The 27,946-nt window shown below is 45.6% G+C and overlaps 1 protein-coding gene across 1 annotated transcript in view; it reads left to right on the top strand.

Annotated features, from left to right (window-relative positions):
* LOC102800477 (kinesin-like protein KIF28) overlaps window positions 1–27,946 on the top strand; it is an 83,021-nt gene that overhangs the window by 43,630 nt on the left and 11,445 nt on the right. Inside the window, exons 8-12 of the mRNA XM_085501864.1 lie at window positions 24,052–24,122; window positions 24,247–24,307; window positions 24,490–24,645; window positions 25,666–25,781; window positions 27,721–27,835. Coding sequence (XP_085357990.1) covers window positions 24,052–24,122; window positions 24,247–24,307; window positions 24,490–24,645; window positions 25,666–25,781; window positions 27,721–27,835 — 519 coding nt within the window. The remainder of the gene's footprint in view (window positions 1–24,051; window positions 24,123–24,246; window positions 24,308–24,489; window positions 24,646–25,665; window positions 25,782–27,720; window positions 27,836–27,946) is intronic.

Below are 27,946 nucleotides of genomic sequence, written 5' to 3'. Positions count from 1 at the left end.
CCATACCTATAAGTTGGCAGTCCACCCCACCATGTCAATATGTTGGCAGTCCACCCCACCATGCCTATAAGTTGACAGTCCAACCCACCATGCCTATAAGTTGGCAGTCCAATCCACCATGCCTATAAGTTGGCAGCCCAACCCACCATGTCTTAAAGTTGGCAGTCCAACCCACCATGTCTATAAGTTGGCCGTCCAACCCACCATGCCTATAAGTTGGCAGTCCAACCCACCATGTCTAAAAGTTGGCAGTCCATCCCACCATGTCTATAAGTTGAAAGTCCAACCCACCATGCCTATAAGTTGGCAGTCCAACCTACCATGTCTAAAAGTTGGCAGTCCAACCCCACCATGTCTATAAGTTGGCAGTCCAACCCACGATGCCTATAAGTTGGCAATCCAACCCACCATGTCTTTATGTTGGCAGTCCAATCCACCATGTCTATAAGTTGGCAGTCCAACCCACCATGCCTATATGTTGGCAGTCCAACCTACCATGTCTATAAGTTGGAAGTCCAACCCACCATGCCTATAATTTGGCAGTCCAACCCACCATGTCTATAAGTTGGAAGTCCAACCCACCATGCCTATAAGTTGGCAGTCCAACCCACCATGCCTATAAGTTGGTAATCCAACCCACCATGCCTTTATGTTGGCAGTCCAATCCACCATGCTTATAAGTTGGCAGTCCAACCCACCATGCTTATAAGTTGACAGTCCAACCCAGCATGCCTATAAGTTGGCAGCCCAACCCACCATGTCTATAAGTTGGCAGTCCAACCCACCATGTCTATGAGTTGGAAGTCCAACCCATCGTGTCTTTAAGTTGGAAGTCCAACCCACCATGTCTATAAGTTGGCAATCCAACCCACCTTGCATTTATGTTGGCAGTCCAACCCACCATGTCTATGAGCTGGAAGTACAATCCACCATGCCTATAAATTGGCAGTCAAACCAACCATGTCTATAAGTTAGCAGTCCAACCCACCATGTTTATAAGTTGGAAGTCCAATCCACCATGCCTATAAGTTGGCAGTCCAATCCACCATGCCTATAAGTTGGCAGTCCAACCCACCATGTCTATAAGTTGGAAGTACAACCCACCATGCCTATAAATTGGCAGTCAAACCCACCATGTCTATAAGTTAGCAGTCCAACCCACCATGCCTATAAGTTGGCAGTCCAACCAACTATGTCTAAATGTTAGAAGTCCAACCCACCGTGCTTATAAGTTGGCAGTCCAACCCACCATGTCTATAGGTTGGAAGTTCGACCCACCATGCCTACAAGTTGGCAGTCCAACCCACCATGTCTATAAGTTGGAAGTTCAACCCACTCTGCCTACAAGTTGGAATTCCAACCCACCATGCCTACAAGTTGGAAGTCCAACCCACTATGCCTATAAGCTGGCAGTCCAACCCACCATGTCTATAAGTTGGAAGTCCAACCACCCAGCCTATAAGTTGGCAGTCCACCCCACCATGTCAATAAGTTGGCAGTCCACCCCACCATGCCTATAAGTTGACAGTCCAACCCACCATGCCTATAAGTTGGCAGTCCAATCCACCATGCCTATAAGTTGGCAGCCCAACCCACCATGCCTATAAGTTGGCAATCCAACCCACCATACCTATAAGTTGGAAGCCCACCCCACAATGCCGATAAGTTGGGAGTCCAATCCACCATGCCTATAAGCTGGCAGTTCAACCCACCATGCCTATAAGTTGGCAGTCCAACCCACCATGCCTATAAGTTGGCAGTCCAACCCACCATACATATAAGTTAAAATTGACACTCCAACCACCCAGCCTATAAGTTGGCAGTCCAACCCACCATGTCTATAAGTTGGAAGTCCAACCCACCATGCCTATAAGTTGGCAGTCCAACCCATCATGCCTATAAGTTGGCAATCCAACCCACCATGCCTTTATGTTGGCAGTCCAATCCACCATGCTTATAAGTTGGCAGTCCAACCCACCATGCTTATAAGTTGACTGTCCAACCCAGCATGCCTATAAGTTGGCAGTCCACCCCACCATGCCTATAAGTTGGCAATCCAACCCACCATGTCTATAAGTTGGCAGTCCAATCCACCATGTCTATAAGTTGGCAGTACAACCCACCATGCCTATAAGTTGGCAGTCCACCCCACCATGCCTATAAGTTGGAAGTCCAACCCACCATGCCTATAAGTTGGAAGTCCAACCCACAATGCATGTAAGTTGGTAGTCCAACCCACCATGCCTATAAGTTGGAAGTCCAACCCACCATGCCTATAAGTTGGCAGTCCAACCAACTATGTCTATAAGTTAGAAGTCCAAACCACCGTGCTTATAAGTTGGCAGTCCAACCCACCATGTCTATAGGTTGCAAGTTCAACCCACCATGCCTACAAGTTGGCAGTCCAACCCACCATGTCTATAAGTTGGAAGTTCAACCCACTCTGCCTACAAGTTGGAAGTCCAACCCACCATGCCTATAAGTTGGCAGTCCAACCAACTATGTCTATAAGTTAGAAGTCCAAACCACCGTGCTTATAAGTTGGCAGTCCAACCCACCATGTCTATAGGTTGCAAGTTCAACCCACCATGCCTACAAGTTGGCAGTCCAACCCACCATGTCTATAAGTTGGAAGTTCAACCCACTCTGCCTACAAGTTGGAAGTCCAACCCACCATGCCGACAAGTTGGAAGTCCAACCCACTATGCCTATAAGCTGGCAGTCCAACCCACTATGCCTATAAGATGGCAGTCCAACACACCATGCCTATAAGTTGGCAATTCAACCCACCATGCCTATAAGTTGGCAATCCAACCCACCTTGCCTTTATGTTGGCAGTCCAACCCACCATGTCTATGAGCTGGAAGTACAACCCACCATGCCTATAAATTGGCAGTCAAACCAACCATGTCTATAAGTTAGCAGTCCAACCCACCATGTTTATGAGTTGGAAGTCCAATCCACCATGCCTATAAGTTGGCAGTCCAATCCACCATGCCTATAAGTTCGCAGTCCAACCCACCATGTCTATAAGTTGAAAGTCCAACCCACCATGTCTATAAGTTGGCAGTCCAACCCACCATGCATATAAGTTGGCAGTCCAATCCACCATGCCTATAAGTTGGCAGTCCAACCCACCATGTCTATAAGTTGGAAGTCCAACCCACCATGTCTATAAGTTGGCAATCCAACCCACCTTGCCTTTATGTTGGCAGTCCAACCCACCATGTCTATGAGCTGGAAGTACAACCCACCATGCCTATAAATTGGCAGTCAAACCAACCATGTCTATAAGTTAGCAGTCCAACCCACCATGTTTATGAGTTGGAAGTCCAATCCACCATGCCTATAAGTTGGCAGTCCAATCCACCATGCCTATAAGTTCGCAGTCCAACCCACCATGTCTACAAGTTGGAAGTACAACCCACCATGCCTATAAATTGGCAGTCAAACCCACCATGTCTGTAAGTTAGCAGTCCAACCCACCATGCCTATAAGTTCGCAGTCCAACCATCTATGTCTAAATGTTAGAAGTCCAACCCACCATGCTTATAAGTTGGCAGTCCAACCCACCATGTCTATAGGTTAGAAGTTCGACCCACCATGCCTACAAGTTGGCAGTCCAACCCACCATGTCTATAAGTTGGAAGTTCAACCCACTCTGCCTACAAGTTGGAAGTCCAACCCACCATGCCTACAAGTTGGAAGTCCAAACCACCATGTCAATAAGTTGGCAGTCCACCCCACCATGCCTATAAGTTGACAGTCCAACCCACCATGCCTATGAGTTGGCAGTCCAATCCACCATGCCTATAAGTTGGCAGCCCAACCCACCATGCCCATAAGTTGGCAATCCAACCCACCATACCTATAAGTTGGAAGCCCACCCCACAATGCCTATAAGTTGGGAGTCCAATCCACCATGCCTATAAGCTGGCAGTCCAACCCACCATGCCTATAAGTTGGCAGTCCAACCCACCATGCCTATAAGTTGGCAGTCCAACCCACCATGCATATAAGTTAAAATTGACACTCCAACCAACCATGCCTATAAGTTGGCAGTCCAATCCACCATGCCTATAAGTTGGCAGCCCAACCCACCATGTCTATAAGTTGGCAGTCCAACCCACCATGTCTATAAGTTGGAAGTCCAACCCATCGTGTCTATAAGTTGGAAGTCCAACCCACCATGTCTATAAGTTGGCAATCCAACCCACCTTGCATTTATGTTGGCAGTCCAACCCACCATGTCTATGAGCTGGAAGTACAACCCACCATGCCTATAAATTGGCAGTCAAACCAACCATGTCTATAAGTTAGCAGTCCAACCCACCATGTTTATAAGTTGGAAGTCCAATCCACCATGCCTATAAGTTGGCAGTCCAATCCACCATGCCTATAAGTTGGCAGTCCAACCCACCATGTCTATAAGTTGGCAGTCCAACCCACCATGCCTATAAGTTGGCAGTCCAACCCACCATGTCTATAAGTTGGCAGTCCAATCCACCATACCTATTAGTTGGCAATTCAACCCACCATGTCTATAAGTTGGCAGTCCAACCCACCATGCCTATAAGTTGGCAGTCCAACCTACCATGTGTAAAAGTTGGCAGTCCAACCCACCATGTCTATAAGTTGAAAGTCCAACCCACCATGTCTATAAGTTGGCAGTCCAACCCACCATGCCTATAAGTTGGCAATCCAACCCACCATATCTATAAGTTGGCAGTCCAATCCACCATGCCTATAAGTTGGCAGTCCAACCTACCATGTGTAAAATTGGCAGTCCAACCCACCATGTCTATAAGTTGGCAGTCCAATCCACCATACCTATTAGTTGGCAATTCAACCCACCATGCCTATAAGTTGGCAGTCCAACCCACCATGCCTATAAGTTGGCAGTCCAACCTACCATGTGTAAAAGTTGGCAGTCCAACCCACCATGTCTATAAGTTGAAAGTCCAACCCAACATGTCTATAAGTTGGCAGTCCAACCCACCATGCCTATAAGTTGGCAATCCAACCCACCATATCTATAAGTTGGCTGTCCAATCCACCATGCCTATAAGTTGGCAGTCCAACCTACCATGTGTAAAATTGGCAGTCCAAGCCACCGTGTCTATAAGTTGGAAGTCCAACCCATCGTGTCTATAAGTTGGCAGTCCAACCTACCATGTCTATGAGCTGGAAGTACAACCCACCATGTGTAAAAGTTGGCAGTCCAACCCACCATGTCTATAAGTTGAAAGTCCAACCCACCATGTCTATAAGTTGGCAGTCCAACCCACCATGCCTATAAGTTGGCAATCCAACCCACCATATCTATAAGTTGGCAGTCCAATCCACCATGCCTATAAGTTGGCAGTCCAACCTACCATGTGTAAAATTGGCAGTCCAACCCACTGTGTCTATAAGTTGGAAGTCCAACCCATCGTGTCTATAAGTTGGCAGTCCAACCTACCATGTCTATGAGCTGGAAGTACAACCCACCATGCCTATAAATTGGCAGTCAAACCCACCATGTCTATAAGTTAGCAGTCCGACCCACCATGTTTATAAGTTGGAAGTCCAATCCACCATGCCTATAAGTTGGCAGTCCAATCCACCATGCCTATGAGTTGGAAGTCCAACCCATCGTGTCTATAAGTTGGAAGTCCAACCCACTATGCCTATAAGCTGGCAGTCCAACCCACCATGTCTATAAGTTGGAAGTCCAACCACCCAGCCTATAAGTTGGCAGTCCACCCCACCATGTCAATAAGTTGGCAGTCCACCCCACCATGCCTATAAGTTGGCAGTCCAACCCACCATGTCTATGAGCTGGAAGTTCAACCCACTCTGCCTACAAGCTGGCAGTCCAACCCACCATGCCTATAAGTTGGCAATCCAACCCACCATATCTATAAGTTGGCATTCCAATCCACCATGCCTATAAGTTGGCAGTCCAACCTACCATGTGTAAAATTGGCAGTCCAACCCACTGTGTCTATAAGTTGGAAGTCCAACCCATCGTGTCTATAAGTTGGCAGTCCAACCTACCATGTCTATGAGCTGGAAGTACAACCCACCATGCCTATAAATTGGCAGTCAAACCCACCATGTCTATAAGTTAGCAGTCCGACCCACCATGTTTATAAGTTGGAAGTCCAATCCACCATGCCTATAAGTTGGCAATCCAACCCACCATGTCTTTAAGTTGGAAGTACAACCCACCATGCCTATAAATTGGCAGTTAAACCCACCATGTCTATAAGTTAGAAGTCCAAACCACCATGCTTATAAGTTGGCAGTCCAACCCACCATGTCTATAGGTTGCAAGTTCAACCCACCATGCCTACAAGTTGGCAGTCCAACCCACCATGTTTATAAGTTGGAAGTTCAACCCACTCTGCCTACAAGTTGGAAGTCCAACCTACCATGCCGACAAGTTGGAAGTCCAACCCACTATGCCTATAAGCTGGCAGTCCAACCCACCATGCCTATAGGTTGGCAGTCCAACCAACTATGTCTATAAGTTAGAAGTCCAAACCACCGTGCTTATAAGTTGGCAGTCCAACCCACCATGTCTATAGGTTGCAAGTTCAACCCACCATGCCTACAAGTTGGCAGTCCAACCCACCATGTCTATAAGTTGGAAGTTCAACCCACTCTGCCTACAAGTTGGAAGTCCAACCCACCATGCCGACAAGTTGGAAGTCCAACCCACTATGCCTATAAGCTGGCAGTCCAACCCACCATGCCTATAAGATGGCAGTCCAACACACCATGCCTATAAGTTGGCAATTCAACCCACCATGCCTATAAGTTGGCAATCCAACCCACCTTGCCTTTACGTTGGCAGTCCAACCCACCATGTCTATGAGCTGGAAGTACAACCCACCATGCCTATAAATTGGCAGTCAAACCAACCATGTCTATAAGTTAGCAGTCCAACCCACCATGTTTATGAGTTGGAAGTCCAATCCACCATGCCTATAAGTTGGCAGTCCAATCCACCATGCCTATAAGTTCGCAGTCCAACCCACCATGTCTATAAGTTGAAGGTCCAACCCACCATGTCTATAAGTTGGCAGTCCAACCCACCATGCATATAAGTTGGCAGTCCAATCCACCATGCCTATAAGTTGGCAGTCCAACCCACCATGTCTATAAGTTGGAAGTCCAACCCACCATGTCTATAAGTTGGCAATCCAACCCACCTTGCCTTTATGTTGGCAGTCCAACCCACCATGTCTATGAGCTGGAAGTACAACCCACCATGCCTATAAATTGGCAGTCAAACCAACCATGTCTATAAGTTAGCAGTCCAACCCACCATGTTTATGAGTTGGAAGTCCAATCCACCAAGCCTATAAGTTGGCAGTCCAATCCACCATGCCTATAAGTTCGCAGTCCAACCCACCATGTCTATAAGTTGGAAGTTCAACCCACTCTGCCTACAAGTTGGAAGTCCAACCCACCATGCCTACAAGTTGGAAGTCCAAACCACCATGTCAATAAGTTGGCAGTCCACCCCACCATGCCTATAAGTTGACAGTCCAACCCACCATGCCTATAAGTTGGCAGTCCAATCCACCATGCCTATAAGTTGGCAGCCCAACCCACCATGCCCATAAGTTGGCAATCCAACCCACCATACCTATAAGTTGGAAGCCCACCTCACAATGCCTATAAGTTGGGAGTCCAATCCACCATGCCTATAAGCTGGCAGTCCAACCCACCATGCCTATAAGTTGGCAGTCCAACCCACCATGCCTATAAGTTGGCAGTCCAACCCACCATGCATATAAGTTAAAATTGACACTCCAACCAACCATGCCTATAAGTTGGCAGTCCAATACACCATGCCTATAAGTTGGCAGCCCAACCCACCATGTCTATAAGTTGGCAGTCCAACCCACCATGTCTATGAGTTGGAAGTCCAACCCATCGTGTCTATAAGTTGGAAGTCCAACCCACCATGTCTATAAGTTGGCAGTCCAATCCACCATGCCTATAAGTTGGCAGCCCAACCCACCATGCCCATAAGTTGGCAATCCAACCCACCATACCTATAAGTTGGAAGCCCACCCCACAATGCCTATAAGTTGGGAGTCCAATCCACCATGCCTATAAGCTGGCAGTCCAACCCACCATGCCTATAAGTTGGCAGTCCAACCCACCATGCCTATAAGTTGGCAGTCCAACCCACCATGCATATAAGTTAAAATTGACACTCCAACCAACTATGCCTATAAGTTGGCAGTCCAATCCACCATGCCTATAAGTTGGCAGCCCAACCCACCATGTCTATAAGTTGGCAGTCCAACCCACCATGTCTATGAGTTGGCAGTCCAACCCACCATGTCTTTAAGTTGGAAGTACAACCCACCATGCCTATAAATTGGCAGTTAAACCCACCATGTCTATAAGTTAGAAGTCCAAACCACCGTGCTTATAAGTTGGCAGTCCAACCCACCTGTCTATAGGTTGCAAGTTCAACCCACCATGCCTACAAGTTGGCAGTCCAACCCACCATGTCTATAAGTTGGAAGTTCAACCCACTCTGCCTACAAGTTGGAAGTGCAACCCACCATGCCGACAAGTTGGAAGTCCAACCCACTATGCCTATAAGCTGGCAGTCCAACCCACCATGCCTATAGGTTGGCAGTCCAACCAACTATGTCTATAAGTTAGAAGTCCAAACCACCGTGCTTATAAGTTGGCAGTCCAACCCAACCATGTCTATAGGTTGCAAGTTCTACCCACCATGCCTACAAGTTGGAAGTCCAACCCACCATGCCGACAAGTTGGAAGTCCAACCCACTATGCCTATAAGCTGGCAGTCCAACCCACCATGCCTATAAGATGGCAGTCCAACACACCATGCCTATAAGTTGGCAATTCAACCCACCATGCCTATAAGTTGGCAATCCAACCCACCTTGCCTTTATGTTGGCAGTCCAACCCACCATGTCTATGAGCTGGAAGTACAACCCACCATGCCTATAAATTGGCAGTCAAACCAACCATGTCTATAAGTTAGCAGTCCAACCCACCATGTTTATGAGTTGGAAGTCCAATCCACCATGCCTATAAGTTGGCAGTCCAATCCACCATGCCTATAAGTTCGCAGTCCAACCCACCATGTCTATAAGTTGAAAGTCCAACCCACCATGTCTATAAGTTGGCAGTCCAACCCACCATGCATATAAGTTGGCAGTCCAATCCACCATGCCTATAAGTTGGCAGTCCAACCCACCATGTCTATAAGTTGGAAGTCCAACCCACCATGTCTATAAGTTGGCAATCCAACCCACTTTGCCTTTATGTTGGCAGTCCAACCCACCATGTCTATGAGCTGGAAGTACAACCCACCATGCCTATAAGCTGGCAGTCCAACCCACCATGCCTATAAGTTGGCAATCCAACCCACCATATCTATAAGTTGGCATTCCAATCCACCATGCCTATAAGTTGGCAGTCCAACCTACCATGTGTAAAATTGGCAGTCCAACCCACTGTGTCTATAAGTTGGAAGTCCAACCCATCGTGTCTATAAGTTGGCAGTCCAACCTACCATGTCTATGAGCTGGAAGTACAACCCACCATGCCTATAAATTGGCAGTCAAACCCACCATGTCTATAAGTTAGCAGTCCGACCCACCATGTTTATAAGTTGGAAGTCCAATCCACCATGCCTATAAGTTGGCAGTCCAATCCACCATGCCTATAAGTTGGCAATCCAACCCACCATGTCTTTAAGTTGGAAGTACAACCCACCATGCCTATAAATTGGCAGTTAAACCCACCATGTCTATAAGTTAGAAGTCCAAACCACCATGCTTATAAGTTGGCAGTCCAACCCACCATGTCTATAGGTTGCAAGTTCAACCCACCATGCCTACAAGTTGGCAGTCCAACCCACCATGTTTATAAGTTGGAAGTTCAACCCACTCTGCCTACAAGTTGGAAGTCCAACCTACCATGCCGACAAGTTGGAAGTCCAACCCACTATGCCTATAAGCTGGCAGTCCAACCCACCATGCCTATAGGTTGGCAGTCCAACCAACTATGTCTATAAGTTAGAAGTCCAAACCACCGTGCTTATAAGTTGGCAGTCCAACCCACCATGTCTATAGGTTGCAAGTTCAACCCACCATGCCTACAAGTTGGCAGTCCAACCCACCATGTCTATAAGTTGGAAGTTCAACCCACTCTGCCTACAAGTTGGAAGTCCAACCCACCATGCCGACAAGTTGGAAGTCCAACCCACTATGCCTATAAGCTGGCAGTCCAACCCACCATGCCTATAAGATGGCAGTCCAACACACCATGCCTATAAGTTGGCAATTCAACCCACCATGCCTATAAGTTGGCAATCCAACCCACCTTGCCTTTACGTTGGCAGTCCAACCCACCATGTCTATGAGCTGGAAGTACAACCCACCATGCCTATAAATTGGCAGTCAAACCAACCATGTCTATAAGTTAGCAGTCCAACCCACCATGTTTATGAGTTGGAAGTCCAATCCACCATGCCTATAAGTTGGCAGTCCAATCCACCATGCCTATAAGTTCGCAGTCCAACCCACCATGTCTATAAGTTGAAGGTCCAACCCACCATGTCTATAAGTTGGCAGTCCAACCCACCATGCATATAAGTTGGCAGTCCAATCCACCATGCCTATAAGTTGGCAGTCCAACCCACCATGTCTATAAGTTGGAAGTCCAACCCACCATGTCTATAAGTTGGCAATCCAACCCACCTTGCCTTTATGTTGGCAGTCCAACCCACCATGTCTATGAGCTGGAAGTACAACCCACCATGCCTATAAATTGGCAGTCAAACCAACCATGTCTATAAGTTAGCAGTCCAACCCACCATGTTTATGAGTTGGAAGTCCAATCCACCAAGCCTATAAGTTGGCAGTCCAATCCACCATGCCTATAAGTTCGCAGTCCAACCCACCATGTCTATAAGTTGGAAGTACAACCCACCATGCCTATAAATTGGCAGTCAAACCCACCATGTCTGTAAGTTAGCAGTCCAACCCACCATGCCTATAAGTTCGCAGTCCAACCATCTATGTCTAAATGTTAGAAGTCCAACCCACCGTGCTTATAAGTTGGCAGTCCAACCCACCATGTCTATAGGTTGGAAGTTCGACCCACCATGCTTACAAGTTGGCAGTCCAACCCACCATGTCTATAAGTTGGAAGTTCAACCCACTCTGCCTACAAGTTGGAAGTCCAACCCACCATGCCTACAAGTTGGAAGTCCAAACCACCATGTCAATAAGTTGGCAGTCCACCCCACCATGCCTATAAGTTGACAGTCCAACCCACCATGCCTATAAGTTGGCAGTCCAATCCACCATGCCTATAAGTTGGCAGCCCAACCCACCATGCCCATAAGTTGGCAATCCAACCCACCATACCTATAAGTTGGAAGCCCACCTCACAATGCCTATAAGTTGGGAGTCCAATCCACCATGCCTATAAGCTGGCAGTCCAACCCACCATGCCTATAAGTTGGCAGTCCAACCCACCATGCCTATAAGTTGGCAGTCCAACCCACCATGCATATAAGTTAAAATTGACACTCCAACCAACCATGCCTATAAGTTGGCAGTCCAATACACCATGCCTATAAGTTGGCAGCCCAACCCACCATGTCTATAAGTTGGCAGTCCAACCCACCATGTCTATGAGTTGGAAGTCCAACCCATCGTGTCTATAAGTTGGAAGTCCAACCCACCATGTCTATAAGTTGGCAGTCCAATCCACCATGCCTATAAGTTGGCAGCCCAACCCACCATGCCCATAAGTTGGCAATCCAACCCACCATACCTATAAGTTGGAAGCCCACCCCACAATGCCTATAAGTTGGGAGTCCAATCCACCATGCCTATAAGCTGGCAGTCCAACCCACCATGCCTATAAGTTGGCAGTCCAACCCACCATGCCTATAAGTTGGCAGTCCAACCCACCATGCATATAAGTTAAAATTGACACTCCAACCAACTATGCCTATAAGTTGGCAGTCCAATCCACCATGCCTATAAGTTGGCAGCCCAACCCACCATGTCTATAAGTTGGCAGTCCAACCCACCATGTCTATGAGTTGGAAGTCCAACCCATCGTGTCTATAAGTTGGAAGTCCAACCCACTATGCCTATAAGCTGGCAGTCCAACCCACCATGTCTATAAGTTGGAAGTCCAACCACCCAGCCTATAAGTTGGCAGTCCACCCCACCATGTCAATAAGTTGGCAGTCCACCCCACCATGCCTATAAGTTGGCAGTCCAATCCACCATGCCTATAAGTTGGCAGCCCAATCCACCATGCCTATAAGTTGGCAATCCAACCCACCATACCTATAAGTTGGAAGCCCACCCCACAATGCCGATAAGTTGGGAGTCCAATCCACCATGCCTATAAGCTGGCAGTTCAACCCACCATGCCTATAAGTTGGCAGTCCAACCCACCATGCCTATAAGTTGGCAGTCCAACCCACCATGCATATAAGTTAAAATTGACACTCCAACCACCCAGCCTATAAGTTGGCAGTCCACCCCACCATGTCAATAAGTTGGCAGTCCACCCCACCATGCCTATAAGTTGACAGTCCAACCCACCATGCCTATAAGTTGGCAGTCCAATCCACCATGCCTATAAGTTGGCAGCCCAACCCACCATGCCTATAAGTTGGCAATCCAACCTACCATGTGTAAAATTGGCAGTCCAACCCACTGTGTCTATAAGTTGGAAGTCCAACCCATCGTGTCTATAAGTTGGCAGTCCAACCTACCATGTCTATGAGCTGGAAGTACAACCCACCATGCCTATAAATTGGCAGTCAAACCCACCATGTCTATAAGTTAGCAGTCCGACCCACCATGTTTATAAGTTGGAAGCCCAACCCACAATGCCGATAAGTTGGGAGTCCAATCCACCATGCCTATAAGCTGGCAGTTCAACCCACCATGCCTATAAGTTGGCAGTCCAACCCACCATGCCTATAAGTTGGCAGTCCAACCCACCATGCATATAAGTTAAAATTGACACTCTAACCAACCATGCCTATAAGTTGGCAGTCCAACCCACCATACCTATAAGTTGGCAGTCCACCCCACCATGTCAATATGTTGGCAGTCCACCCCACCATGCCTATAAGTTGACAGTCCAACCCACCATGCCTATAAGTTGGCAGTCCAACCCACCATACCTATAAGTTGGCAGTCCACCCCACCATGTCAATATGTTGGCAGTCCACCCCACCATGCCTATAAGTTGACAGTCCAACCCACCATGCCTATAAGTTGGCAGTCCAATCCACCATGCCTATAAGTTGGCAGCCCAACCCACCATGTCTTAAAGTTGGCAGTCCAACCCACCATGTCTATAAGTTGGCCGTCCAACCCACCATGCCTATAAGTTGGCAGTCCAACCCACCATGTCTAAAAGTTGGCAGTCCATCCCACCATGTCTATAAGTTGAAAGTCCAACCCACCATGCCTATAAGTTGGCAGTCCAACCTACCATGTCTAAAAGTTGGCAGTCCAACCCCACCATGTCTATAAGTTGGCAGTCCAACCCACGATGCCTATAAGTTGGCAATCCAACCCACCATGCCTTTATGTTGGCAGTCCAATCCACCATGTCTATAAGTTGGCAGTCCAACCCACCATGCCTATATGTTGGCAGTCCACCCCACCATGTCAATAAGTTGGCAGTCCACCCCACCATGCCTATAAGTTGACAGTCCAACCCACCATGCCTATAAGTTGGCAGTCCAATCCACCATGCCTATAAGTTGGCAGCCCAACCCACCATGTCTTAAAGTTGGCAGTCCAACCCACCATGTCTATAAGTTGGCCGTCCAACCCACCATGCCTATAAGTTGGCAGTCCAACCCACCATGTCTAAAAGTTGGCAGTCCATCCCACCATGTCTATAAGTTGAAAGTCCAACCCACCATGCCTATAAGTTGGCAGTCCAACCTACCATGTCTAAAAGTTGGCAGTCCAACCCCACCATGTCTATAAGTTGGCAGTCCAACCCACGATGCCTATAAGTTGGCAATCCAACCCACCATGTCTTTATGTTGGCAGTCCAATCCACCATGTCTATAAGTTGGCAGTCCAACCCACCATGCCTATATGTTGGCAGTCCAACCTACCATGTCTATAAGTTGGAAGTCCAACCCACCATGCCTATAAGTTGGCAGTCCACCCCACCATATCTATAAGTTGGCAGTCCAACCCACCATGTCTATAAGTTGGAAGTCCAACCCACCATGCCTATAAGTTGGCAGTCCAACCCACCATGCCTATAAGTTGGCAATCCAACCCACCATGCCTTTATGTTGGCAGTCCAATCCACCATGCTTATAAGTTGGCAGTCCAACCCACCATGCTTATAAGTTGACAGTCCAACCCAGCATGCCTATAAGTTGGCAGTCCACCCCACCATGCCTATAAGTTGGCAATCCAACCCACCATGTCTATAAGTTGGCAGTCCAATCCACCATGTCTATAAGTTGGCAGTACAACCCACCATGCCTATAAGTTGGCAGTCCACCCCACCGTGCCTATAAGTTGGAAGTCCAACCCACCATGCCTATAAGTTGAAAGTCCACCCCACAATGCCTACAAGTTGGTAGTCCAACCCACCATGCCTATAAGTTGGAAGTCCAACCCACCATGCCTATAATTTGGCAGTCCAACCCACCATGCCTATAAGTTGGCAGTCCAACCCACCATTCTTATAAGTTGGAAGTCCAACCCACAATGCCTACAAGTTGGTAGTCCAACCCACCATGCCTATAAGTTGGCAGTCCTACCCACTATGTCTATAAGTTGGCAGTCCAACCCACCATGCCTATAAGTTGGCACTCTAACCCACCATGCCTATAAGTTGACAGTCCAACCCACCATACCTATAAGTTGGAAGTCCAACCCACCATGTCTATAAGTTGGCAGTCCAACCCACCATGTCTATAAGTTAGCAGTCCAACCCACTTTGCATGTAAGTTGGTAGTTCACCCCACCATGTCTGTAAGTTGGCAGTCCAACCCACCATGTCTATAAGTTGGCAGTCCAATCCACCATGTCTGTAAGTTGGCAGTCCAATCCACCATGTCTATAAGTTAGCAGTCCAACCCTCTATGCATGTAATTTGGCAGTTCACCCCCACCATGTCTATAAGTTGGCAGTCCACCCCACCATGCTTATAAGTTGACAGGCCAACCCACCATATCTATAAGTTGGAAGTCCAACCCACCATGTCTATAAGTTGGCAGTCCAACCCACCATGTTTATAAGTTAGCAGTCCAACCCACTATGCATGTAAGTTGGCAGTTCACCCCACCATGTCTGTAAGTTGGCAGTCCGACCCACCATGTCTATAAGTTGGCAGTCCAACCCACTATGCATGTAATTTGGCAGTTCACCCCCACCATGTCTGTAAGTTGGCAGTCCAACCCACCATGCATGTAATTTGGCAGTTCACCCCCACCATGTCTGTAAGTTGGCAGTCCAACCCACCATTCCTATAAGTTGGAAGTCCAACCCACCATGCCTATAAGTTGGCAGTCCAACCCACCATGCCTATAAGTTGGCAGTCCAACCCACCATTCTTATAAGTTGGAAGTCCAACCCACAATGCCTACAAGTTGGTAGTCCAACCCACCATGCCTATAAGTTGGAAGGTCAACCCACCATGCCTATAAGTTGCAGTCCAACCCACCATGCCTATAAGTTGGCAGTCAAACCCACCATGTCTATAAGTTAGCAGTCCGACCCACCATGTTTATAAGTTGGAAGCCCACCCCACAATGCCGATAAGTTGGGAGTCCAATCCACCATGCCTATAAGCTGGCAGTTCAACCCACCATGCCTATAAGTTGGCAGTCCAACCCACCATGCCTATAAGTTGGCAGTCCAACCCACCATGCATATAAGTTAAAATTGACACTCTAACCAACCATGCCTATAAGTTGGCAGTCCAACCCACCATGCCTATAAGTTGGCAGTCCAACCTACCATGTCTAAAAGTTGGCAGTCCAACCCCACCATGTCTATAAGTTGGCAGTCCAACCCACGATGCCTATAAGTTGGCAATCCAACCCACCATGCATTTATGTTGGCAGTCCAATCCACCATGTCTATAAGTTGGCAGTCCAACCCACCATGCCTATATGTTGGCAGTCCAACCTACCATGTCTATAAGTTGGAAGTCCAACCCACCATGCCTATAAGTTGGCAGTCCACCCCACCATATCTATAAGTTGGCAGTCCAACCCACCATGTCTATAAGTTGGAAGTCCAACCCACCATGCCTATAAGTTGGCAGTCCAACCCACCATGCCTATAAGTTGGCAATCCAACCCACCATGCCTTTATGTTGGCAGTCCAATCCACCATGCTTATAAGTTGGCAGTCCAACCCACCATGCTTATAAGTTGACAGTCCAACCCAGCATGCCTATAAGTTGGCAGTCCACCCCACCATGCCTATAAGTTGGCAATCCAACCCACCATGTCTATAAGTTGGCAGTCCAATCCACCATGTCTATAAGTTGGCAGTACAACCCACCATGCCTATAAGTTGGCAGTCCACCCCACCATGCCTATAAGTTGGAAGTCCAACCCACCATGCCTATAAGTTGGAAGTCCAACCCACAATGCATGTAAGTTGGTAGTCCAACCCACCATGCCTATAAGTTGGAAGTCCAACCCACCATGCCTATAAGTTGGCAGTCCAACCCACCATGCCTATAAGTTGGCAATCCAACCCACCATGCCTTTATGTTGGCAGTCCAATCCACCATGCTTATAAGTTGGCAGTCCAACCCACCATGCTTATAAGTTGACAGTCCAACCCAGCATGCCTATAAGTTGGCAGTCCACCCCACCATGCCTATAAGTTGGCAATCCAACCCACCATGTCTATAAGTTGGCAGTCCAATCCACCATGTCTATAAGTTGGCAGTACAACCCACCATGCCTATAAGTTGGCAGTCCACCCCACCATGCCTATAAGTTGGAAGTCCAACCCACCATGCCTATAAGTTGGAAGTCCAACCCACAATGCATGTAAGTTGGTAGTCCAACCCACCATGCCTATAAGTTGGAAGTCCAACCCACCATGCCTATAAGTTGGCAGTCCAACCCACCATGCCTATAATTTGGCAGTCCAACCCACCATTCTTATAAGTTGGAAGTCCAACCCACAATGCCTGCAAGTTGGTAGTCCAACCCACCATGCCTATAAGTTGGCAGTCCAACCCACCATGCCTATAAGTTGGCAGTCCAATCCACCATGCCTATAAGTTGGCAGCCCAACCCACCATGCCTATAAGTTGGCAATCCAACCTACCATGTGTAAAATTGGCAGTCCAACCCACTGTGTCTATAAGTTGGAAGTCCAACCCATCGTGTCTATAAGTTGGCAGTCCAACCTACCATGTCTATGAGCTGGAAGTACAACCCACCATGCCTATAAATTGGCAGTCAAACCCACCATGTCTATAAGTTAGCAGTCCGACCCACCATGTTTATAAGTTGGAAGCCCAACCCACAATGCCGATAAGTTGGGAGTCCAATCCACCATGCCTATAAGCTGGCAGTTCAACCCACCATGCCTATAAGTTGGCAGTCCAACCCACCATGCCTATAAGTTGGCAGTCCAACCCACCATGCATATAAGTTAAAATTGACACTCTAACCAACCATGCCTATAAGTTGGCAGTCCAACCCACCATACCTATAAGTTGGCAGTCCACCCCACCATGTCAATATGTTGGCAGTCCACCCCACCATGCCTATAAGTTGACAGTCCAACCCACCATGCCTATAAGTTGGCAGTCCAATCCACCATGCCTATAAGTTGGCAGCCCAACCCACCATGTCTTAAAGTTGGCAGTCCAACCCACCATGTCTATAAGTTGGCCGTCCAACCCACCATGCCTATAAGTTGGCAGTCCAACCCACCATGTCTAAAAGTTGGCAGTCCATCCCACCATGTCTATAAGTTGAAAGTCCAACCCACCATGCCTATAAGTTGGCAGTCCAACCTACCATGTCTAAAAGTTGGCAGTCCAACCCCACCATGTCTATAAGTTGGCAGTCCAACCCACCATGCCTATAAGTTGGCAATCCAACCCACCATGCCTTTATGTTGGCAGTCCAATCCACCATGTCTATAAGTTGGCAGTCCAACCCACCATGCCTATATGTTGGCAGTCCACCCCACCATGTCAATAAGTTGGCAGTCCACCCCACCATGCCTATAAGTTGACAGTCCAACCCACCATGCCTATAAGTTGGCAGTCCAATCCACCATGCCTATAAGTTGGCAGCCCAACCCACCATGTCTTAAAGTTGGCAGTCCAACCCACCATGTCTATAAGTTGGCCGTCCAACCCACCATGCCTATAAGTTGGCAGTCCAACCCACCATGTCTAAAAGTTGGCAGTCCATCCCACCATGTCTATAAGTTGAAAGTCCAACCCACCATGCCTATAAGTTGGCAGTCCAACCTACCATGTCTAAAAGTTGGCAGTCCAACCCCACCATGTCTATAAGTTGGCAGTCCAACCCACGATGCCTATAAGTTGGCAATCCAACCCACCATGTCTTTATGTTGGCAGTCCAATCCACCATGTCTATAAGTTGGCAGTCCAACCCACCATGCCTATATGTTGGCAGTCCAACCTACCATGTCTATAAGTTGGAAGTCCAACCCACCATGCCTATAAGTTGGCAGTCCACCCCACCATATCTATAAGTTGGCAGTCCAACCCACCATGTCTATAAGTTGGAAGTCCAACCCACCATGCCTATAAGTTGGCAGTCCAACCCACCATGCCTATAAGTTGGCAATCCAACCCACCATGCCTTTATGTTGGCAGTCCAATCCACCATGCTTATAAGTTGGCAGTCCAACCCACCATGCTTATAAGTTGACAGTCCAACCCAGCATGCCTATAAGTTGGCAGTCCACCCCACCATGCCTATAAGTTGGCAATCCAACCCACCATGTCTATAAGTTGGCAGTCCAATCCACCATGTCTATAAGTTGGCAGTACAACCCACCATGCCTATAAGTTGGCAGTCCACCCCACCGTGCCTATAAGTTGGAAGTCCAACCCACCATGCCTATAAGTTGGAAGTCCAACCCACAATGCATGTAAGTTGGTAGTCCAACCCACCATGCCTATAAGTTGGAAGTCCAACCCACCATGCCTATAAGTTGGCAGTCCAACCCACCATGCCTATAATTTGGCAGTCCAACCCACCATTCTTATAAGTTGGAAGTCCAACCCACAATGCCTGCAAGTTGGTAGTCCAACCCACCATGCCTATAAGTTGGCAGTCCAACCCACCATGCCTATAAGTTGGCAGTCCAACCCACCATGCCTATAAGTTGACAGTCCAACCCACCATACCTATAAGTTGGAAGTTCAAACCACCATGTATATAAGTTGGCAGTCCAACCCACCATGTCTATAAGTTAGCAGTCCAACCCACTATGCATGTAATTTGGCAGTTCACCCCCACCACGTCTGTAAGTTGAAAGTCCACCCCACAATGCCTACAAGTTGGTAGTCCAACCCACCATGCCTATAAGTTGGAAGTCCAACCCACCATGCCTATAATTTGGCAGTCCAACCCACCATGCCTATAAGTTGGCAGTCCAACCCACCATTCTTATAAGTTGGAAGTCCAACCCACAATGCCTACAAGTTGGTAGTCCAACCCACCATGCCTATAAGTTGGCAGTCCTACCCACTATGTCTATAAGTTGGCAGTCCAACCCACCATGCCTATAAGTTGGCACTCTAACCCACCATGCCTATAAGTTGACAGTCCAACCCACCATACCTATAAGTTGGAAGTCCAACCCACCATGTCTATAAGTTGGCAGTCCAACCCACCATGTCTATAAGTTAGCAGTCCAACCCACTTTGCATGTAAGTTGGTAGTTCACCCCACCATGTCTGTAAGTTGGCAGTCCAACCCACCATGTCTATAAGTTGGCAGTCCAATCCACCATGTCTGTAAGTTGGCAGTCCAATCCACCATGTCTATAAGTTAGCAGTCCAACCCTCTATGCATGTAATTTGGCAGTTCACCCCCACCATGTCTATAAGTTGGCAGTCCACCCCACCATGCTTATAAGTTGACAGGCCAACCCACCATATCTATAAGTTGGAAGTCCAACCCACCATGTCTATAAGTTGGCAGTCCAACCCACCATGTTTATAAGTTAGCAGTCCAACCCACTATGCATGTAAGTTGGCAGTTCACCCCACCATGTCTGTAAGTTGGCAGTCCGACCCACCATGTCTATAAGTTGGCAGTCCAACCCACTATGCATGTAATTTGGCAGTTCACCCCCACCATGTCTGTAAGTTGGCAGTCCAACCCACCATGCATGTAATTTGGCAGTTCACCCCCACCATGTCTGTAAGTTGGCAGTCCAACCCACCATTCCTATAAGTTGGAAGTCCAACCCACCATGCCTATAAGTTGGCAGTCCAACCCACCATGCCTATAAGTTGGCAGTCCAACCCACCATTCTTATAAGTTGGAAGTCCAACCCACAATGCCTACAAGTTGGTAGTCCAACCCACCATGCCTATAAGTTGGAAGGTCAACCCACCATGCCTATAAGTTGCAGTCCAACCCACCATGCCTATAAGTTGGCAGTCAAACCCACCATGTCTATAAGTTAGCAGTCCGACCCACCATGTTTATAAGTTGGAAGCCCACCCCACAATGCCGATAAGTTGGGAGTCCAATCCACCATGCCTATAAGCTGGCAGTTCAACCCACCATGCCTATAAGTTGGCAGTCCAACCCACCATGCCTATAAGTTGGCAGTCCAACCCACCATGCATATAAGTTAAAATTGACACTCTAACCAACCATGCCTATAAGTTGGCAGTCCAACCCACCATACCTATAAGTTGGCAGTCCACCCCACCATGTCAATATGTTGGCAGTCCACCCCACCATGCCTATAAGTTGACAGTCCAACCCACCATGCCTATAAGTTGGCAGTCCAATCCACCATGCCTATAAGTTGGCAGCCCAACCCACCATGTCTTAAAGTTGGCAGTCCAACCCACCATGTCTATAAGTTGGCCGTCCAACCCACCATGCCTATAAGTTGGCAGTCCAACCCACCATGTCTAAAAGTTGGCAGTCCATCCCACCATGTCTATAAGTTGAAAGTCCAACCCACCATGCCTATAAGTTGGCAGTCCAACCTACCATGTCTAAAAGTTGGCAGTCCAACCCCACCATGTCTATAAGTTGGCAGTCCAACCCACGATGCCTATAAGTTGGCAATCCAACCCACCATGCCTTTATGTTGGCAGTCCAATCCACCATGTCTATAAGTTGGCAGTCCAACCCACCATGCCTATATGTTGGCAGTCCAACCTACCATGTCTATAAGTTGGAAGTCCAACCCACCATGCCTATAAGTTGGCAGTCCACCCCACCATATCTATAAGTTGGCAGTCCAACCCACCATGTCTATAAGTTGGAAGTCCAACCCACCATGCCTATAAGTTGGCAGTCCAACCCACCATGCCTATAAGTTGGCAATCCAACCCACCATGCCTTTATGTTGGCAGTCCAATCCACCATGCTTATAAGTTGGCAGTCCAACCCACCATGCTTATAAGTTGACAGTCCAACCCAGCATGCCTATAAGTTGGCAGTCCACCCCACCATGCCTATAAGTTGGCAATCCAACCCACCATGTCTATAAGTTGGCAGTCCAATCCACCATGTCTATAAGTTGGCAGTACAACCCACCATGCCTATAAGTTGGCAGTCCACCCCACCATGCCTATAAGTTGGAAGTCCAACCCACCATGCCTATAAGTTGGAAGTCCAACCCACAATGCATGTAAGTTGGTAGTCCAACCCACCATGCCTATAAGTTGGAAGTCCAACCCACCATGCCTATAAGTTGGCAGTCCAACCCACCATGCCTATAATTTGGCAGTCCAACCCACCATTCTTATAAGTTGGAAGTCCAACCCACAATGCCTGCAAGTTGGTAGTCCAACCCACCATGCCTATAAGTTGGCAGTCCAACCCACCATGCCTATAAGTTGGCAGTCCAACCCACCATGCCTATAAGTTGACAGTCCAACCCACCATACCTATAAGTTGGAAGTTCAAACCACCATGTATATAAGTTGGCAGTCCAACCCACCATGTCTATAAGTTAGCAGTCCAACCCACTATGCATGTAATTTGGCAGTTCACCCCCACCACGTCTGTAAGTTGAAAGTCCACCCCACAATGCCTACAAGTTGGTAGTCCAACCCACCATGCCTATAAGTTGGAAGTCCAACCCACCATGCCTATAATTTGGCAGTCCAACCCACCATGCCTATAAGTTGGCAGTCCAACCCACCATTCTTATAAGTTGGAAGTCCAACCCACAATGCCTACAAGTTGGTAGTCCAACCCACCATGCCTATAAGTTGGCAGTCCTACCCACTATGTCTATAAGTTGGCAGTCCAACCCACCATGCCTATAAGTTGGCACTCTAACCCACCATGCCTATAAGTTGACAGTCCAACCCACCATACCTATAAGTTGGAAGTCCAACCCACCATGTCTATAAGTTGGCAGTCCAACCCACCATGTCTATAAGTTAGCAGTCCAACCCACTTTGCATGTAAGTTGGTAGTTCACCCCACCATGTCTGTAAGTTGGCAGTCCAACCCACCATGTCTATAAGTTGGCAGTCCAATCCACCATGTCTGTAAGTTGGCAGTCCAATCCACCATGTCTATAAGTTAGCAGTCCAACCCTCTATGCATGTAATTTGGCAGTTCACCCCCACCATGTCTATAAGTTGGCAGTCCACCCCACCATGCTTATAAGTTGACAGGCCAACCCACCATATCTATAAGTTGGAAGTCCAACCCACCATGTCTATAAGTTGGCAGTCCAACCCACCATGTTTATAAGTTAGCAGTCCAACCCACTATGCATGTAAGTTGGCAGTTCACCCCACCATGTCTGTAAGTTGGCAGTCCGACCCACCATGTCTATAAGTTGGCAGTCCAACCCACTATGCATGTAATTTGGCAGTTCACCCCCACCATGTCTGTAAGTTGGCAGTCCAACCCACCATGCATGTAATTTGGCAGTTCACCCCCACCATGTCTGTAAGTTGGCAGTCCAACCCACCATTCCTATAAGTTGGAAGTCCAACCCACCATGCCTATAAGTTGGCAGTCCAACCCACCATGCCTATAAGTTGGCAGTCCAACCCACCATTCTTATAAGTTGGAAGTCCAACCCACAATGCCTACAAGTTGGTAGTCCAACCCACCATGCCTATAAGTTGGAAGGTCAACCCACCATGCCTATAAGTTGCAGTCCAACCCACCATGCCTATAAGTTGGCAGTCCAACCCACCATGCCTATAAGTTGGCAGTCCAACCCACCATGCCTATATGTTGGAAGTCCAACCCACCATGCCTATAAGTTGGCAGTCCAACCCACCATGCCTATAAGTTGGCAGTCCAACCCACCATTCTTATAAGTTGGAAGTCCAACCCACAATGCCTACAAGTTGGTAGTCCATCCCACCATGCCTATAAGTTGGAAGGCCAACCCACCATGCCTATAAGTTGGCAGTCCAACCCACCATGCCTATAAGTTGGCAGTCCAACCCACCATGCCTATAAGTTGGCAGTCCAACCCACCATGCCTATAAGTTGGCAGTCCAACCCACCATGCCTTTATCTTGGCAGTCCAATCCACCATTCATATTCTTCCCCTGCTGTTCCATGCTGTCAGTACTTCAACATCGATCTCAGTAAAGTATAAGATCTCTTTTAGCCAATGGGTAGCAAAGCCATTAATCAGTAGTTTATTTCTATTTCTCATTTTGATATGTATAACCTCTATGTACATATAACAAAACCCATATCGCTTCAAGTATCCAAAGACAACTCTTTGATGCAATGCTAAAACTTATAAATAGTGTTAACTGATGTATTGCTCTTCCTTTCATACATAGTGCCGTATCGAGACTCAGTCTTGACCAAATTATTGAAGAATGCACTTGGTGGCAACAGTAAAACAATAATGGTAAGAGTTGCTGACTGTTACATATATGCTTTTAGTATCATAGTTTGTTGTACCACATATGAATTATATATCACAATATTATGTGTACAGTCTCGACCATAATAATGACATATTGTACATTCAGATTGCAGCCATCAGTCCAGCTGATATAAATTATGAAGAAACGCTTTCAACTCTGAGATACGGTATGTGTGATCCTGCCCATACTAGCCAAATAAAACAAACATGAAAGACACCTGTATTGCTTGATTATCTATGGCAGAGTAAACTTTAGATTTAATTAACTATACAGATTTTAACTATACTCTACTCGTTTGACTTCATTAATCTTTTGTTATGCGCTCATTAATAACAAATATTATTTCAGCTGACAGAGCTAAATCTATTAAAACAAAGGCTATTGTTAATGAGAGTCCTGCTGATAAACTAATCCGTGAGCTGAAAGAGGAAAATCTAAGATTACTTCAAGAGTTGAAATCTGGTGGTACCCTTACGTCACAAAATGTTGGATCGTCTGATGAAGGTATAATTTGGTCTTTACGTTTACATTTTCAACTTTACATTTTCAGTGATCACGTTTATCACCACTGTCCTAAAGCAGGGATATTAATTAGAAATATGTGCGTATGTGTGTCCATTGCTTCTGAGGCATTATCTTGGCTACTTTAAATCATAACTGAGATAAATAAACTGCAGAGTAGGTGAGTGGGTCAAATGTTTACTTATATATACACCTTTAAGTAAACTTATGTATTCTTACTAGATTCAAATCCCAATTTTAAATAACAGTCCTTTGAATAATTTAGAGTAAATAACTTGGACAATGGTATCCCAGAACTCCATAGTGCAATCTAGATTAGTGAGTTGCACCACTATAACATGTGTTCACGTCATTTCATTTGTGTGACATTATCAAATATGGGCAGTTTCAGTCAGGTTCACAAGCATCTTTTATCAGTGGCTAGCTGCCTTTGTATTTATCAACTCTATCTGTTGTTTGCTACAGCATGAATTTTGTATTGATGGCATAATTTATTATTAGTACAATTATAATTAGTGGAAAATACTTAAATCCTAGAAGTGTGAAAAAAAGTGAAAAAAATTACTATTAAATAAATTGAAAAGTCTAAATTTGTAATTTCAAGGAATCAGGAAAGTGTGAATTCGTCTTTGAGGTAATTCTGGATACAATAAATTTGCACTACTGTAAAATACTTTATTTTAGCTAGAATTCTTTTCCATTGAAAACACAGTTTTGCTGTTTTGTATGAAGTTTATTTTCAATGATATTTGATTAGTTAAATGTAATTAAAAATAACCCAGAGTAGTAATTTTATTTCTACATATTCATCCTTTCAGCGAAATAATATAAATAATAAAAAATAAATTCAAAGTGAAAATAAAGTACTTCATAGTATGTGGTAACCACCAAAGGTTGAGATACCCGATATATTTGTATTTAGCACTAAAATAAATATAAGATGGCTAAAAGTCATGGTATTGAACTGACATCAGTCTGAGATTATTCAGTTGTTACATTTAGGTCTTGAGGAAATGAAAAAAGCTTTACAAGAACAGATAGAAAGAAACAAATCAGAAATGCTGGATATGGAGAAGTCATGGCAACAAAGGTTGGCTGAAACGGAAGCAGCAAACATGGTGTGTAATATATTTAATATTACTACAAATACTGCATTACCGTACTTCATGTGAATGGTGGGATACATGTTACCACTCTGATCTTTGTCTTCTATTTTCTTGATATATATATAAATAGATCTTAGACACAAATAACCGCCCAGATGTAGTAAAGAGAGAGTGACAGTTTCAAGACTGTTGTTTGCCCTGCAAATATGTTTCATTCTCTCATGTTACCATGGTTACATAAGTCAGGGAAACAGTGGACGTGAAGACAAGAGAAAACAACACTAAAAAAGTCTTGCGGCTCTATCACTCTCTATGTGGTCTTGGTGGCTTCTAAGGTTACTGTAAAATACTTTATTTTAGCTGGAATTAATTTTCGCTGAAAATACTTTTTGGATGTTTTTGTATGGAATGTATTTTCACTGATCTTTGACAAGTTGAATGTAAAATATAGGAAAAAAAGTATATTACCGGGTATCTGGATTTTATTTTCACTGAATCATCCCTTCAGCGAAAATTAATTCCAAGCGAAAATTTTACAGTAACTGAAAAATCTTGAATGTTATCCCCAATCAAACTGTGATATGTGATTAATATATCTGAGAATAAATAGTGTAATTTAAAAGGAAACTTTTGCCTGGCTTAGCCGTGACAATTTTATAATTTTTTTTTAAATCGTGATCTAACACAAAATTACCATGTCTAGTCTATTCTGAAGTAAATTCATTTTATTTATTGTTCGCGGTGACAACTATAGAGGGTGCGGCAGAACGGACCATTTATGGAAATTTCACATCAACGCGAGAGATTCTAAAAAAATTGTTCCATAACTATCACATAAAAGGATAACTGGGCCAGTCTAAGCAAACATCAGCAGATTAAAGTTGCAATGAGGTTAAAATACAATTTAATTTAAGTAAGAAGTCAAAGTTGCATCCCACTTTGTATGATCTGCAGAAAAACCTACTTTTGGATACCGATGTGATCCCCAAATCAAATTTGAAAGTAAAGTGGCCTTGAGTGATTACATCAATAAAAATACACCTTCAGTGCAGACTAGCTTCAGTACTCCATTATTTCAGTAATTTGCCAAACCAATTTTGTTATGGTGGTCACAATAATAATCAATATTCTACATAGAATATATTGTATACTGTGGGAATGCAAATTTAAAAAGTCAACACTGTTAGATAACACTTAGACCCCCCAAAAATATTAATTTTTTTCTTGTCATAGTTTTAAAAGAGAGCATTACAGTTGCTTTTTTTCAGTTTTTTTGTCAGAATGTTTGAAAAAAAGCACAATTAAGATTTTTTTCTGTGATATTGTTTTCAATAAAACATTTTCTGTTTTGCATCAGCTATTGTCAAAATGTGGAAACTGAAAGCGTAGCATATATGTTCTATATGAATGTTGGAAATTAAACCACTCACAAGTGAAAACGATGGCCTCCCGAAGGTGCCATCTATTGAAATTCAATATTTTCAAGCGAACTTCAGTGATTACGATACAATATGACAACTTACTGGAGCCCTGGGCAACATGTCAAATATGTTGCCATCTTGAGAGTATAATACATTGTGTGTCATAGTTTTCCACTGCACACACCACATGACTGATTTCAACAAAATGGTAACTCAGCCTTGTGTAGGGTCACTCTGCCCATGCAATTGTGTTTGAAACAATATTTTGGTAAGATTTGGTCATCAATATGTAGTTATATTTAAACAATTTTTTTTTCAGCTATGTGACAATTTATAATAAAATGAATACGTGCATCGAATTATAAAAACAAATTGACGAAAAACTTTATAGTGTAAAATGGTGAAATTGGTGCTTCATTACTCAAATCTTATTGCAATCCCTAGGATTGTCAATTTTCCTTTAAAGGAAACATCATTACAATATACACATTATTATTTTAGAGAAATGATGATTATTTTATTCAAATTAGGAAAAACTACTTGCTGAGCAAAATAAACAACAACAGATGAAAGTGGTTCCGCATTTTTGGAATTTGAATGAAGATGCTGCGCTGACAGGCATGGTGGTACACATTGTCAAAGAAGGTATTAGTTCTTTCATTGTTGGCAATTCAGTATATCAATGAAATACTTTAACAATATATATTTGCCCTAAAAAAGTGCATACCTCGTAAGCGAAAAATGTGATTTATTATG

This window comes from Saccoglossus kowalevskii, chromosome 7, assembly GCF_978046115.1.
Source record: "Saccoglossus kowalevskii chromosome 7, keSacKowa6.1, whole genome shotgun sequence".
Lineage (NCBI taxonomy): Eukaryota > Metazoa > Hemichordata > Enteropneusta > Harrimaniidae > Saccoglossus > Saccoglossus kowalevskii.
Note: the sequence above shows the minus strand (reverse complement) of the source record. Positions and strands in the feature narration are given on the sequence as shown.